The sequence below is a fragment of the Galleria mellonella genome, unplaced genomic scaffold (assembly GCF_026898425.1).
Source record: "Galleria mellonella isolate WM207_F2 unplaced genomic scaffold, CSIRO_AGI_GalMel_v1 utg121, whole genome shotgun sequence".
Classification (NCBI taxonomy): Eukaryota; Metazoa; Arthropoda; class Insecta; order Lepidoptera; family Pyralidae; genus Galleria; species Galleria mellonella.
Genome location: NW_026441983.1, coordinates 727,637 through 744,990, shown reverse-complemented (window position 1 = coordinate 744,990; position 17,354 = coordinate 727,637). Strand labels below are relative to the sequence as shown.

The window sequence follows — 17,354 nt, the reverse complement described above, 5'->3', positions numbered from 1 at the left end:
TAGACCCGCTGTTTATTTTTGAAGTCGGTTAAAAATGGACACAGTACCTTGGGCTATAAAGTGTAAATGTAGCAATTGTACAAAATGCCTCAAAGTGTAAATTTGTTTTTAAATTTTTAATTCAATAAATACAATAATGAAAAAGTTCATCAACTTTTGCTAGTCATTTCTTGAAACCATTTCAGCGATATATATATATATATATATATATATATATATATATATATATATATATATATATAAATATATAATATTATATACTACACTAGTACTAAGTATATACACGTCCTGTAATACTCCATTCACTGTTACACCGTGACAGACAGACATACGATTGGTTTTATTTTTATATTACTTAAAATTCGGCACTGACGTGGCACTGTGACGGCATCCTGACCGTTCAGTTTACGAACACATCTCAACTCTAGTTTTTATTGAAATCGCTTATTTAAAATATCTTTTTTTTTTTTTAAAGGAAAAAATAATGAAAAAATTGCATCAATAAATTCCAAATTGCAGAGTAGCTTTTATGATACTCAGACCGGCAAACAAGCTGACAGCCCACCTGATGGAAAGTGGTAACCGTCGCCTATACACATGAGCAGTACCATGGACATAACAGAGTATATTGTTTCGTCCATGATACCCCCCATGCGTTGCCATTCCTGAGGACTCAGGTGTTATTCCTCTGTACCCTGTAAATTCACGCCATATCTCACCCTTCAAACCGAAACACAGCCATGCGAACACAACTGCTTCACGGTAGAAACAATAATGGGACAGAGGTGCCCAAGCAGACGACAGGGAAATCACAAAATATACAGGCATCACACCTTAGTTCTCAGAAAGGGCGACATATGTGGGATACCATATCACTATCCCTTTTAAAACATCACCAAAGCCTAACTGCGGTTGCCAACCCGCCTGTGCCAAGCGTGGCAACTACTGGCAAAACCCTCCTTATAGGTGAGGCCTATGTCCAGCAGTGGACAGTTAAAGGCTGATATAATGGTGACGTAGGATACCATGGGCGTCACAGTGTATTTCATGTTATCCACGGTACTGATCATGTGTATAGTCTACGATCACTACTTATCACTCTATCATTTCGTTAGCCATTAAATTTTATAAAAAAAACTAAAATTGAATGCTATGCATGATTCATTTTCATACACACCTCATTTATTTCGGTCTAAATTGGTTTGTTTACCCAAAAATCAGATTTATTCACACAAATTTTGTGTTCACGTCACAATTCGGTCATCAAACTCGCCTACGTCAGCACCGTGACGTCACCCTGACGTCACCCCGAACGGTTCACAATTCACATTCGGAATGCGTTTCGTCTCCAACGTTTGAAATTTCAAATTTAGAACGTGGACGACCGCGTCCACGTCGGCGGTACGTCACCGCTGTGACGTCACAGGTCGCGTCCGTGAAGTCGTTTGGACGCGTCGCAAGTGTACATACAAAATGTATACAAACACATACACCGGTAATTACCTAGGGATATTTGGCAGTTATGACATGCTGAGCGCGCTCACAGTTCCGTCCTGAAAGGAAAATAAAAACAAAAATTAAAAAAATATACATATATATTAATTTATTTTACACTTTATTGCTTCATTTATAATATATATATATATATATATATATATATAGATACCAGAGGGAGACTGTACAAAAGTCGTTTGCTTGGCCACCTCTGCCGCATTCGTGTTTCAACCGTGAAGCAGTTGTATTTGCATGGCTGTGTTTCAGTTTGAAGGGTGGGATATGGCAGTGAATTTACAGGGTACAGAGGAATAACACCTGAGTCCTCAGGAATGGCAACGCATGGGGGGTATCATGGGCGAAACAGTATACTCTGTTATGTCCATGGTACTGCTCATGTCTATAGGCGACGGTTACCACTTTCCATCAGGTGAGCCGTCAGCTTGTTTGCCATTCTAAGTTGTATAAAAAAATAAATGGTGGGCCGTATGCTTGTTTGCCACCTCAGTGGTATAAAAAGAAATATATATATGAATGGGAAGTTGGCTGCCACCGACTGACCGTTAGAGGAAGAGGACGGGCCTGTCGCCGGCTCGCGACGAGCCGCTGGAGTGCGAGCGGTCGCGGCGGGCGGCTGTCCCCACCGTCCCCGGCGTCCCCGCCGCCTCCGCCGCCGACGACCCGCTGGATGCCGACTGCGCCTCGCCCTCCCGACCTGGAAACCAAGACCGTCACATTCACTGCCGGCTGATCAACATACGCTTCACTTAGTAATGGGTTCTGGGGAGAAAATGGCATGGTAACCCCGCCTGCGCTATCGGTATACACTGGGCACCAGTGAGGAACGATAGGTGAGGATGATAAGGCAGGTCAGTTAGGTCATCGTGATGAATACACCTGGAATTCAACACGATGGTTTCCAGGGGGAGACCAGGTGGACGTCGACCTGACAGGGTATACTTCTAGCAACGGGACTGGTAGTCCGCATTACTAACGATCCCTTTCCCCCCTCCCCTATAGACTGCCGTACAGAACAGTGTGGAGCCACCTGTGGGACCACTGTCTGCCTGCCATCCATTTGAGATCATCACTCCATCTGGTGGGTGGGTCGTCCTACATTACATTTGCTTGTAAGGCTTGAGTCACCACTCGAGAACATTTCTTCCCCATCGGTTGTTGGTTCTTCGAGCTATGTGACCAGCCCATTGCCTCACCAGCTTACTTATCCTTCGGGCTATGTCGGATCACTTCGTTCATACAGTTAAAGGTGATTACATATAAATTATAAACATAGATAGTCTCCATACTAATGCTTCGAGAAAGAGAGGGAGACTTTGTACAAAAGTCGTTTGCTTGGATATCTCTGTCCCATTTGTGTTTCTACCGTGAAGCAGTTGTGTTTACATGGCTGTGTTTCGGTTTGAAGGGTGGGATATGGCGTGAATTTACAGGGTACAGAGAAATAACACCTGGGTCCTCAGGAATGGCAATGCATGGGGGGCATCATGGGTGAAACAGTATACTCTGTTATGTCCATGGTACTGCTCATGTCTATAGGCGACGATTACCACTTTCCATCAGGGGGGCCGTCAGCTTGCCATTCTAAGTTGTATAAAAAAAAAACTTTTTATACAATTTTGCGTGACAAATAGTTACGAGCGATTCCTTTATAACTTGTATATTTATTTTGTTTTATAATTTCTGCATCTTTTTAATGTGTAAACACTCATTTTATTTATTGAACAATTAAATATAGATACGTCAAGGTGCATTGTGTGCGTAAGTATATAGAACACTGGTAAGGAAACGAGTCAGCCAACTTGACAATTAGCGAGGGGAAAGGGATTGTTAGTAATGAAGACTGAGAATCCCATTGCTAGCAATATACCCAACCAGGCCGACCTCCTCGCGGTTCTACCTGGAAACTATCATGGTTAATTCCTGATGAATTCATCATGATGTGCTAACTGGCCTGTTTTCATTCTCACCTATCGCCCTTCACTGGTGCCCCGCCAGCGTATCCCGTTAGCGCAGGCGGGGTTGCCATATCATTTTCACACATAAAAAAAAAATTGACAATTAGCTGACAAGAAGTCGACCCGTTTTTGGGGCTCGATGCCTCTACCCGTATAGTCTTAGGGTACACAGTACTCACCGCCTAGCTCTTTAGCGGTGAGGTGGTCAGATCCGGCGCTAGAGCCCCCGCTTCCTGACAGTACGCTCTCCTCGCGGTTGTATCTGAAATCAGAGTTATTTAAACTTGTTAGTAATTGTTAATTTATTTTTATTTATTTATTTCTTTATACAAAGATACATTTTATATTATTTATTAAGATACCAGAGGCAGACTTTGTACAAAAGTCGTTTGCTTGGCCACCTCTGTCCCATTCGTGTTTCTACCGTGAAGCAGTTGTGTTTGCATGGCTGTGTTTCGGTTTGAAGGGTGCGATATGGCAGTGAGTTTACATGGTACAGAGGAATAACACCTGAGTCCTCAGGAATGGCAACGCATGGGGGGTATCATGGGCGAAACAGTATACTCTGTTATGTCCACGGTACTGTTCATGTCTATAGGCGACGGTTACCACTTTCCATCAGGTGGGCCGTCAGCTTGTTTGCCATTCTAAGTTGCATAAAAAAAAATTAGGTAAAGTTACATTACAGGGTTTGGTATTTTTTGTTAAGCAAAGATAGCTTGTTTTTTTTTATACCACTGAGGTGGCTAACAGGCATACGGCCCACCTGATGGTAAGCGGTTACCGTAGCCTATGAACGCCTGCAATACCAGAGGTATTACGCGCGCGTTGCCGACCCTGAAGAAACCTCTTTACCCCTCGTTTGAAGAACCCCATGCTGTAGTCTCTTGGGAAAACCTCGGCAGGGAGCTCATTCCACAACCTGAGCGTTCGCGGAAGACAACACCTCTGAAAGCGAACTGTACGCGACTATTTAGAGTCAAGCGTGTGAGGATGGATCCCATGTACTCTAGGCTTGTACTACCGCCGCCCATGATCACCCGCAACACCAACGGCACTGCAGGTGTGCTGCCGGCCTTTTAAAAAGGAATATGCTCTTTTCTTGAAGGTTACAATGTCGTATCGGTTCGGAAATACTGCTGCTGGGAGTTGATTCCAAAGAGTGGTTATGCGTGGAAGAAAGTGCTTCGAAAAACACACGGTAGAGGACGAAGGAAGACGGGACGGGCCATCATTACATCACTGCTGAACATAAGCCTCCCCCTTGGCAGGGGTTGGCAGCGGTTGCCAAGTTGGCAGCAGTACTTTAAACAACTGTAGTTAGGCTTTAGACATGTTTTAAGAGGGACGTTGCTGCCCGTTCCTCGCTCTCCCCTAGTCGCCTCTTACGACACCCACGGGAAAGGAAGGGGGTGGCTTATTCTATGCCGGGACCACACGGCCAATATATATATAATTATAATAGTTTATTACAATTTATTACTCACCCATATATGGTGTGTTCACTGGTGATGCAGGACGTGTACTTGAAGGGAATCGGCTGATAACCATACGAGCCCGCGTAGGGCATGTAGCCGGGTGCCATCATGCTGCAACAAACGTGTCTACCGTTAAACTGACATGCTCACAGTAATTTTTTATAGCACTGTGGTGGTAAACAAGTATACGGCCCACCTGATGGTAAGCGGTTACCGTAGCCTGTGAACGATGGCAATACCAGGGGTATTACGCGCGTGATGTCGAAATGCTATGACATATGGGAAGTGTTTAATGGACGATAATGGTATGGTAACCCCGCCTACGCTGTTGGTATACGCTGGCGGTGTACCAGGGAAACAGGATAGGTGAGGACGAATGCAGACACCATGGGCCAATGGTGACAAATTCAATAACAATTAACCATGGTGGTTTGAAAAATATGGACTTGACATGATATATATTTATTTATTTAACTCTCTACTGCATCATAAACAAAAATATACAATGACAAGTAAATTTTTTTTTTATACAACTTAGAATGACAAACAAGCTTACGGCCCACCTGATGGAAAGTGATAACCGTCGCCTATAGACATGAGCAGTACCATGCACATAATAGACAATATTGTTTCGCCCTTGATACACCCCTATGCGTTGCCATTCCAGAGGACTCAGGTGTTATTCCTCTGTACCGTGTAAATTCACTGCCATATCCCACTGTTCAAACCGAAACACAGCCATGCAAACACAACTGCTTCACGATGTGTACTTCTCGTTTCTTCGTTTCAATTCTGTAGAGATTTTTTTAGAATTAACATTACAATGTATTTATTTGCTAGAATGAGGTACATTAGAATACAGAGGTACATATATAATATATACACAATTAAATACATACATAACATACACATACTTAACAGCACACATACAACAGAAAAAAAAATGACGAAGGAAAACGAAGATGGAACACAGGAAAATAGTACTAAAGTGAGAGGTAGAGAGTAGAGAATATCAGTGTTTTGCTCTTTTAAGGGCAAAGCAATAAACTGAGCTGTGACCATTTTGTGTTACTATGGCACACGCGTGAAGGAATGGTAACAAAGGAGATTGTTAGATTATGTATTTTGTTTTTGTATTTTTTTTTTTTATTTGTGCTTTTTTTATTTTTATTCTTTTGTCTCTTTTGCTGTGTATTACGTGTATGTTTTTTTATTGTAATTTGTGTGCTGTAAGTAATGTAAATAAATTGTCTATCTATCTATCTAGTAAGATTTAACAGAGGTTTTGAAGCCAGTAACAGTTTGAGCGCACCGAATAGAGGTAGTTAGTGAGTTCCATAGACGAACTGCCTGAACAGTAAAGGATTTAGAATAAAAGGAAGAAGAATGAGTGGGAAATTTGAGTCGGAGGTTATTGACACTGCGTAAAGTATGATCATTAGCCTCACTGAGAAACAAGAATCGGTCTTTTAGATAATCAGGAGCAGCAGGATTAAAAAGGATTGCGTAAAGAGGAGACAATCTTCTGGGCTTTCTTCTTTCTTTGGCCGAGTAGCCTTTTGTGTGAATTTAGTTAGTAGTAGTGTGTGTGGTAGTAGAGAGCGTCGCTCTGGTGAAGTACCTGGGGTTGGGCAGCGGCGCCAGCGTGTCGCTGAGCAGGCTGTCGGCGTCGCCGGGCCGCAGCCGCAGCGCCGCTAGTTAGTAGTAGTGTAGTAGTGTGTGTGGTAGTAGAGAGCGTCGCTCTGGTGAAGTACCTGGGGTTGGGCAGCGGCGCCAGCGTGTCGCTGAGCAGGCTGTCGGCGTCGCCGGGCCGCAGCCGCAGCGCCGCTAGTTAGTAGTAGTGTAGTAGTGTGTGTGGTAGTAGAGAGCGTCGCTCTGGTGAAGTACCTGGGGTTGGGCAGCGGCGCCAGCGTGTCGCTGAGCAGGCTGTCGGCGTCGCCGGGCCGCAGCCGCAGCGCCGCTAGTTAGTAGTAGTGTAGTAGTGTGTGTGGTAGTAGAGAGCGTCGCTCTGGTGAAGTACCTGGGGTTGGGCAGCGGCGCCAGCGTGTCGCTGAGCAGGCTGTCGGCGTCGCCGGGCCGCAGCCGCAGCGCCGCTAGTTAGTAGTAGTGTAGTAGTGTGTGTGGTAGTAGAGAGCGTCGCTCTGGTGAAGTACCTGGGGTTGGGCAGCGGCGCCAGCGTGTCGCTGAGCAGGCTGTCGGCGTCGCCGGGCCGCAGCCGCAGCGCCGCTAGTTAGTAGTAGTGTAGTAGTGTGTGTGGTAGTAGAGAGCGTCGCTCTGGTGAAGTACCTGGGGTTGGGCAGCGGCGCCAGCGTGTCGCTGAGCAGGCTGTCGGCGTCGCCGGGCCGCAGCCGCAGCGCCGCTAGTTAGTAGTAGTGTAGTAGTGTGTGTGGTAGTAGAGAGCGTCGCTCTGGTGAAGTACCTGGGGTTGGGCAGCGGCGCCAGCGTGTCGCTGAGCAGGCTGTCGGCGTCGCCGGGCCGCAGCCGCAGCGCCGCTAGTTAGTAGTAGTGTAGTAGTGTGTGTGGTAGTAGAGAGCGTCGCTCTGGTGAAGTACCTGGGGTTGGGCAGCGGCGCCAGCGTGTCGCTGAGCAGGCTGTCGGCGTCGCCGGGCCGCAGCCGCAGCGCCGCTAGTTAGTAGTAGTGTAGTAGTGTGTGTGGTAGTAGAGAGCGTCGCTCTGGTGAAGTACCTGGGGTTGGGCAGCGGCGCCAGCGTGTCGCTGAGCAGGCTGTCGGCGTCGCCGGGCCGCAGCCGCAGCGCCGCTAGTTAGTAGTAGTGTAGTAGTGTGTGTGGTAGTAGAGAGCGTCGCTCTGGTGAAGTACCTGGGGTTGGGCAGCGGCGCCAGCGTGTCGCTGAGCAGGCTGTCGGCGTCGCCGGGCCGCAGCCGCAGCGCCGCCAGCTCCGCGCACAGCTCGCCCGCCACGTAGTAGCACTGCTCCGAGAACGTGATCTTGTTCACCGTGTGCCGGATGAAGCCCGCCTGCAGGGGGGAAAGGGACTGTTAGTAATGGACACTGAGATATACCATTGCTAGCAATATACCCAACCAGGTCGATCTCCTCGCGGTTTCCCCTGGAAACTATCATGGTTAATTCCTGATGAGTTCATCATGACGGGCTAACTGGCCTGTTTTCATTCTCATCTATCACCCTTCACTGGTGCTCCGCCGGCGTAACCCGTTAGCGCAGGCGGGGTTACCATACCATTTTCACCCATAAAAAAAAAAGCCCGCTTGCAACACCGTACAGTATCCGTATCCTCTTTTTTTAACGTCAGGAAAAATGCATCATGCAGACCCACACAGGTTAGGGCCCGTGTGGGTACTGCCGGACTCCTACCGGCTAAACAACCTGACGATATACCTCCTAGTCTCTTTAACGAGGGGACCCTTTCGTAGTCTACCACGACATTGCCAGAGACCCACCAAAGGGTAGCTCTGCTCAGGTGTGCAGGGTAGTCACAGTATATCCTACCATCACCATACTTCATACACCTAGATGACCACAGACCATAGTTCAGAGATAGATGACCTAGACCCGTGTTTCCCAACCATTTGTCCCATTCCCCACTTGAACAATTCTAAAATTTTCATGCCCCCCACACATAATTTTCCCCGACAAAGTTTACTTGACGACTCTAATCGCCCAGTTGATATTTTGGTAACGTCAAACGAAATTATACCTAATAAATATTTACAGCATTTTTTTCAATTTACTTTTTTTTTTGTTAAATTTGACACCGATATCTGCTCGTAGCATTACATTTAAATGGCCCGGAGCAAGAGGGTTAAAATCGCTTCATTTTTAATTGCCCCCCGCTCCATAACTATCAAATTGTCCCTCTGTGGGGCTTGGACCCCACGTTGGGGAATATCGAGCCAACCTGTCCCTTTCACCCTGTATATATATATATATATATATATATATATATATATATATGTATGTATATCATATGTATATATGTCACCTTGAGCATATGTGAGGCGTATTTGCGAGCGTCGCGGCGGTCGTTGATGCCGGCCACGTGCTGCAGGATCCACTCCACCACGTCCGCGCCGATGAAAGCATTCGGGATCGTGATCTTCAGCCACATGCGGTCGCGGATCTCCAGGCCTGGAGCATTTATTTATTTATATATTTATTTTACTTTCTGTTTAGCTCCACTGCTGCCCTATTTCACTGCGTTAGGTTGACTGGATGAGATCTCTTTTAGAGATAAGTTCGCCTTTGCTAACATTGTTATTGACTTGTTACTGTATGTTTTAGTGTATATATATATATATATATATATATATATATACACTAAAACATACAGTAACAAGTGTCCCCTGTACCCAGTAAATTCACGTCAAATGAGTCCTCAGGAATGGCAACGTATGGCGGGTATCATGGGCGAAACAGTATACTCTGTTATGTCCATGGTACTACTCATGTCTATAGGCGACGGTTACCACTTTCCATGAGGTGGGCCGTCAGCTTGTTTGCCACTCTATGTTGTATAAAAAAAAAAGAATTAAACTCGTATGTCGAGGTAGCACTGTATATATTTATTTATTTAAAAAAAATACATCAACAATGTAAATACAGACTTTAATTTTGATTGATGTACAGGGCTTGCATCTTGCATTTACACCACACACAGACGTACACAACATTTTTTAAAACATCGATTTGACATTAATAAAACTGACACTAACAAAAAGATAAAAAAAAAAATACCAGCGATAACATAAGAATACGTGGTAGAATTATTAAAACACTAGCGGCCCGTCCCGGCGTCGCACATTTTTACATATTAAAAAGTGGCCATTAAGGCTGCACACGCGACGGAAGCTTAAAAATGTAGTAACTTCTCCCGTTTTCCCAACATTGCCCTTCACTGCTCCGCTCCCATTGATCGTAGCGTGATGAAAAGTATACTATAACCTGCCCGGGAGTATGAAGAATAAATGTACCGAGTTTCGTTAAAATCCGTCGAGTAGTTTTTGTTTCTATAACGAACATACAAAAATTTTACTGATTGCATTTTTGGCATCAGTATCGATCACTAATCACCCGCTGATAGTTATTTTGGAAATATATTTCATGTACAGAATTGACCTCTCCACAGATTTATTGTAAGTATAGATAGATAATTATTAGTTAAAGAAATTATTGTAAGCATTATGGGAGTGGAGGAGGAGGGAGGGAGTCATTCGGAAGTTATCCTGAATCACTTGACTTGAAATAAACAGTCGGGTGCTATTCTGGCCGGCGGATGGAGGCGGGCAGGGGCACTCAGTTTAGTGGGTCTGGCCGAGGGTTTCATCCTCACCTATCATCTGTTTCTGGTGTCTCGTCGGCGTATACCAATAACGGGTATGGGGTTACCATTTCGTTCTCACTTATAAAAAAATAGACTAGCGGATATTTTTTTTTATACCACTGTGGTGGCGAACAAGCAAACGGCCCACCTGATGGTAAGTGGTTACCGTAGCCTATAAACACCTGCAATACCAGAGGTATTACACGCGCGTCGCCGACCCTGAAGAAACCTCTTCACCCCCCTTTTGAAGAACCCCATGCTGTAGTGTCTCGGGGAAACCTTGGCAGGGAGGTCACTCCACAACGTGAGTGTTTATTTATTTATTTTATTTATTCATTAGTACATATATGTGTACATGGCGGACTTGATGCTGAAAGCATTCTCTCCCAGTCAAGGAAGTGGCAGAATACTCGAATGCGGTACTAGTAATTATTGATATACATACATACTAAAATTACATATATAAACGAATAGATATATATAAATAACAAATATACTTACACATATATGACATATACTATATTGTACACGAAATTGAGAATAATATAAAGTACTTACTGCTCGGATAAAAATAAAAAGTGTGCGTTAACGCTTTTTTTGAAAGATGGTTTAGTCGGTAGTCTCTTAATGGCATCAGGAAGCGCGTTCCAGAGTCGTGAAGAATGTAAAAGAAAAGAGTTTGAAGCGTAACCAGTACGGTGAGAGGAGAAAGATAATTGGAGAGTATTATTGGAACGAAGGTTACGTTCGTGAGTTTCAAAAAGATAATGGAATTTACTCCTTAAGTAGTTAGGAGACTGGGGGTTTCGAAGAAGAGTGTAGAGGGTACAAAGAGTTCTAACGTTTCTGCGTTGACGAATGGAAAGCCACTTGAGCTGAGACCGATATAAAGAAATGTGATCGAATTTGCGGAGGTTGAAGATAAAGCGTATGGCTTGGTTATACACGGTTATATTATACACGAATTTGGGAATAATATAAAGCACTTGAAACCTGAAGAGTGTTCGTGCGTAGCGCGTGAAGGAGGACGGGGAGCGTGACTGACCTGAGTCGGGGCGTAGCATGGCCCGCACGACGAGCGCCATGTCCATGCCGACGGACAGCGCGGCGTCGGCCGCCAGCGGCAGCGTGGACGCGTCCGACGGCGGCACGGGTGGCGCGGGTGGCGCGGCGGCCGCTGCCGGCGGCGGCGGGTACGCCTCGCGCAGAGCCTGCGTGTGCGCCACCCACGCGCCTGTCGCACAACCCACCGCTTCACATTAACCCCCATACCTCTATAGAAAACTCTCCTAGTACTCATTCCCCTGGAAACCGTCCCGCCTTTATCCTGGCGCATTCGTACACTGTAAGCCAGTCGACTTGACTACATACTCATCTATCTTCATTGACTGATACTCCACTAGAGTGGGGGGGAAAGGGATTGTTAGTAATGGAGACTGAGAATCCCATTGCTAGCAATATACCCAACCAGGTCGACCCCCTCGCGGTTCCCCCTGGAAACTATCATGGTTAATGCTTGATGAATTTATCATGATGGGCTAACTGGCCTGTTTTCATTCTCATCTATCACCCTTCACTGGTGCTCCACCGGCGTATCCCGTTATCGCAGGCGGGGTTACCGTACCATTTTCACTCGACAAAAAAAACTTGACTAGAGTAGGGAGAGGAGAAAACGGATTGTTAACACATTGACCGCTTTGTCAGTCACGTGTGACTGACACATAAAAATCCTCATAATTTCTCATAAAAATACATCGAAGTAAATAATCATATCTTTACATAATGTATTCAATATACCTTAAAAACAAAGATTTTTTATGAAAACAACTTGTTGACAGAGAATGTGTTAATAATGCTAGCAATACACCCTATCAGGTCAACCTCCACGCGGTTCCCCCTTGAAACCATCATGGTTAATTCTTGTCGAATTCTTCACGATCGGCCGACTGACCTGCCATTTCCTCTTCACCTACCATGTTTCCCTGGTACCTCGCCAGTGTATACTGATAGCGCGTGTGGGGTTACCATTTCATTATCACCCATTAAAAAACTCCACTAGAGTATACTGAAATTATACACTATTTTACCATTCTATTTTCACTTCACAAAAAAAACTAACATACATCCGAGAAGTATAGGAGATCTGGTGATCCTATTGCTAGCAAAACACTGGCTGTTTGTTTGAAAGGTGGGATATTGCGTGAATTTACTGGGTACAGAGGAATAACACCCGAGTCCTCAGGAATGGCAACGCATAGGGGGTGTCATGGGCGAAACAGTATACTCTGTTATGTACATGGTACTGCTCATATCTGTAGTCAACGGTTACCACTTTCAATCAGGTGGGCCGTCAGCCTGTTTGCCATTCTAAGTTACCTTAAAAAACTATCAATATAATCACACTGGCAACGTTGCAACCAGAGACTCACCAGGGTCTATGGGCCGGACGGGCTCCGTCCGGGGTATCGTGAAGTAACCCTTGGGGTTGGGGTCCCAGCACTTGGCGACCACTAGCTTGATAGGGCCGGGCTTCTGTACCACTTCGCGGAGAACGCGTACCGCCTCGTCGTTTGTCATGTCTTCAAAGTTTACATCGTTCACCTGTAAAACACGAGGCAAATATCAATGTTAACAAATTCATAAGCCATTACAAGCAATAATTTTTATTTTCTATTGACCATATTTTCAGTTTTTTTTTTTAAAAGTTAATATCATTTAGTCCCTTTTTTATGCAACTTAGAAAGCTGCAGCCCACCTGATGGAAAGTGGTAACCGTCGCCTACAGACATGAGCAGTACTACGGACATTCCTGAGGACTCGGGTGTTATTCTTCTGTACCCTGTAAATTCACGCCATATCCCACCCTTCAAACCAAAACACAGCCATGCAAACACAACTGCTTCACGGTAGAAACACGAATGGGACAGAGGTATCCAAGCAATCGACTTTTATACAAAGTCTCCCTCTGGTGAGGGTGGCAAGAACCCATTTCATTTGTGAAAATATCGCCTATAATTTATCTGTGAAATATAGGGCACTGTAATTCTCTCTGCGACCAGAGCACCTCCTCGCGGTGATGGTGGTAACAGTAAAAGTTTAAACTTTGATCCAAGTCTCTGGAAATATGTTATGGCAAGGAGATTTAGTGATATAATGCGTTCTGATACCTGCAAAAATGGGGCTCGAACCGTAGGCTGTTGCGATCGCATAGCAACTATTATTTGGTATTTAGGGTATACAAGACATCTGACACAGCCAATAAAGCTTACATCAACAGAAATGGGAGACATATTTTTAAGATATGACAGTTTTTTTTTGATGGGTGAAAATGGTATGGTAACCCCGCCTGCGCTAACGGGATACGCTGGCGGAGCACCAGTGAAGGGTGATAGATGAGAATGAAAATAGACCAGTTGGCCCATCATGATGAATTCATCGGGAATTAACCATGATAGTTTCCAGGGGGAACCGCGAGGAGATCGAACTGGTTGGATATATTGCTAGCAATGGGATTCTCAGTCTCCATTACTAACAATCCCTTTCCCCCCAAGATTTGACAGTTCTGATGAAGAATCTTCACAGATATAAATGTCAAGGAAGTCATCAATGTTGGGTTGCCCACTTTCAATAACAATTAAACTATTTTTCCATAACTGTACTCGTGAACCCGTAACCGTTATTACGCGATTTATCAATGGACACACCATGGCCCAAATCGGTACACGGTTCTTTGGGTTCTTTTTTTTTTAATGGGTGATAATGGAATGGTAACCCCATCCGCGCTATCGGTATACACCGGCGGAGCACCAGTGAAGGATGATAGGTGAGAATGAAGCAGATCAGTTAGCCCATCGTAACGAATTCAACAAGAATTGTTCACGATAGTTTCCAGGGGGAACCACGCGGAGATCGACCTAATAAGGCATATTGCAGCAATGGGGCTGTCAAACTCCATTGCTAACAATCCCTTTCCCCCCCCCCCCCCGTTCTTTGGGTTGGCAATAGTTCTCATTTCTTACTGAATTGTACATTTTATTCTTCTAATATTAAATAATAAAATAATGTACAAAATACACGTATGAAAAAGACTGGAAATCTATAGACAATAGGGAAAGTTTAAACAATCTTGAGAGATTCCAAAAGTAAAGAATGTGTATATTTTATATATATATATAAACATGTGAACTCTGTATTAATTGTAATGTATGAAATATTACATTTATTTATTAATTTATTTTATACAACTTAGAATGGCAAACAAGCTGACGGCACACCTGATGGAAAGCAGTAACCGTCACCTATCATGTAGTAGTACCGTGGACACAACATGACCTGATGCTATATACCCATATTGCTAGCAAAGGGACTGGTAGTCCAAATTATTGCCAATCTCTTTCCACATGGCTAAGTATTATTATATTTATTTTTATTAATAGAGTAAAAGATAGATTTTTTATTTTTATTTTTTTAATTTATTTTATTATTATATTTTTACATATATTAAATGAATAAGTGGTTGAGCAATTATAATAGTTTATATGTTGTAATGTAAATAAGTGACTGTTACCCCTTAGTGAAGCCATCAGCTGGTGACTGTTACCCCTTAGTGAAGCCATCAGCTGGTGACTGTTACCCCTTAGTAAAGCCATCAGCTGGTGACTGTTACCCCTTAGTAAAGCCATCACTTGGTGACTGTTACCCCTTAGTAAAGCCATCAGCTGGTAACTGTTACCCCTTAGTAAAACCATCAGCTGGTGACTGTTACCCCTTAGTAAAGCCATCACTTCATGACTGTTACCTCTTAGGAAAGCCATCAGCGTGTGTGCCATTGAATGCCCAAAATACACAGTTCATATATTGATCTTATTTTTTAATGAGTGATAATGGTTTATTTTGTATGGTCCCAACATAGAATATTACATATTCTATGTCACCCCTTCCTTTCCCATGGGTGTTGTAACTATAAGGCAACTAAGAGAACTTAATGGTCCAGGGATAGACAGCAGCATTCCTCTTAAAACATCACTGAAGCCTAACTGCAGTTGCCATTCTGTCTGCCAAACGTGACAACTAGTGACAAAATCACTCTTAGGGGTGAGACCTATGTCCAGCAGTGGACAGTAGATGACTGATTTAATGATGATAAAGGTTTAGTATGAGTTTCAATGAGTGGAAAGGAATTGGAACTGAAAGGGAATATTGACAGTGATGGGGCTGCCAGTCCCCACAGCCAACAATCCCTTCCTCTCGAACTTCTATATATTTTAACACAACTGGTAAACATCCATATCTGACAAATTAAACAATCAATGACCATGTTAACAGTGGATTAATTTGGCCCCCCTGAGCAGCCCTGATCGTAATATAGGAAATTGGTAGTAGCACTCACCAGTATTAAGCAACGCCGGGATCGGGATCAGTATTAAGGAAGACCAGGATTAGGATTTTGGTTACCTACACTAGCTTATATTAGTCAGTTAGCAAGTTCAGTCAATGTTCATAGTATGTAAGACAAAAGGGTAATCTGTCATTCTTTATTCCATTATATTTTTTATTTTAGCAGAGTAGTATTTTAGTACCAAAGGGAGACTTTGTACAAAAGTCGATTGCTTGGGTACTTCTGTCCCATTCGTGTTTCTACCGTGGAGCAGTTGTGTTTGCATGGCTGTTTCGGTTTGAAGGGTGGGATATGGCAGTGAATTTACTGGGTACAGAGGAATAACACCTGAGTCCTCAAGAATAGCAACACATAGGGGGTATCATGGGCGAAACAGTATACTCTGTTATATCCATGGTACTGCTCATGTATATAGGCGATGGTTACCACTTTCCATCAGGTGGGCCGTCTGCTTGTTTGCCATTCTAAGTTGTATAAAAAAAAATTTTTTTACATTGACATGAGCTGCTGGGATGCATATTGCCAGCCATTGAACCAAGGAGGTTCTTAACAGATTGTACTAGTAAAAATGACTTACCTGTAATATCATGTCTCCAGGTTCTATCCTGCCGTCCAATGCCACAGCACCACCCTTCATTATACTTCCAACATATATTCCACCATCACCACCCTTATTCGACTGTCCCACAATTGATATACCTAGAAAATTCACTGTGTCCATATTCAAAGTGACAGTTATTATATGCATAGACATCGTCGAGTCGGTTATAGAGGAATATGACGAGGTCCTGGACATCACTTGAGGCCTTTTCCGTCTTCGTTGCGGTCTCTTTCGAGAGCTGACTTGCAAATGAGACACACTACTGCATTCTGTTAGTGCTCTGTCCACAGACGCGTTGGTATGCCGGCCGGTGGTCGTGGTAATCTCCGACTGACTGTCAAACAAGCTCGTCGAGTCCAAATCCGAACTTAGAACTGACGCAGTCTCGTACTCCAGCCCATGGTTCCCGTATTTGGAGTGACCGTTTATCCGTAATCCTCTATACTTGTATTTATCACAGGACGCTCTGTGGCCTGGCCGCGAGCTGATCGTGCTGTCCGTATCCGTGCAGGTATCCCTGGTGAGCGGCGCGGTCGCAGCACCATGGTTGTTTTGTTTAGTTTTCCCCGGATTACTATCGGTACATTGCGACGCGCCGTCGGACGGGTTCGAGCCCTCAGCAGACACCAGCCACGACACCACACGACCGTTGAAACACGGCAGATGCGCATTATCATCCACTATCTCCTCTTTCACTACACCGAAATCATCGTCCATGGATTTGAAGAAAAATTTGTAGTTCGGCCTGTTTAGCTGATTCTTAAAGTCTAACAACGTCACTTTCTCCGGCGATATGGGGATCTTCACTAAATACGGCGTCTCCTCGTCGTCTATATAGTAAATAACTTTCGTTTCCTCCATTTTAATGCATTTAATAATAAATAACAACACCCTCAAGATCTATAAATATCAGCCGCCATCACAAAAATGGCGATAAAACTAGTTCTCAAAATTGACAGTACGTGGCGACACTGCTGCTTTTGTTTTCAATAGTGTTCGGATATGTTATCAAATAAATATTATAATTATTTAGAAGGTACTATTGTTTTATTATTATAATTATGTTCCATTCATTAAAAATATACAGTATTAAAATAATTAAACTTA

The 17,354-nt window shown here is 44.0% G+C and overlaps 1 protein-coding gene across 1 annotated transcript; it reads right to left on the bottom strand.

Annotated features, from left to right (window-relative positions):
- Positions 1-1,143: 1,143 nt before the first annotated feature.
- LOC113514852 (segment polarity protein dishevelled homolog DVL-3) lies at positions 1,144-17,194 on the bottom strand. Its single transcript, XM_052899775.1, has 9 exons — positions 16,224-17,194; positions 12,678-12,849; positions 11,294-11,482; positions 8,911-9,056; positions 7,767-7,924; positions 4,958-5,059; positions 3,650-3,732; positions 2,056-2,209; positions 1,144-1,553 (listed from the first exon to the last, which is right to left on the bottom strand). The coding sequence occupies exons 1-8, from the start codon at positions 17,106-17,108 to the stop codon at positions 2,058-2,060; spliced, it is 1,887 nt and encodes a 628-aa protein (XP_052755735.1). The 5' UTR covers positions 17,109-17,194; the 3' UTR covers positions 1,144-1,553; positions 2,056-2,057.
- Between the last annotated feature and the right edge of the window lie 160 nt (positions 17,195-17,354).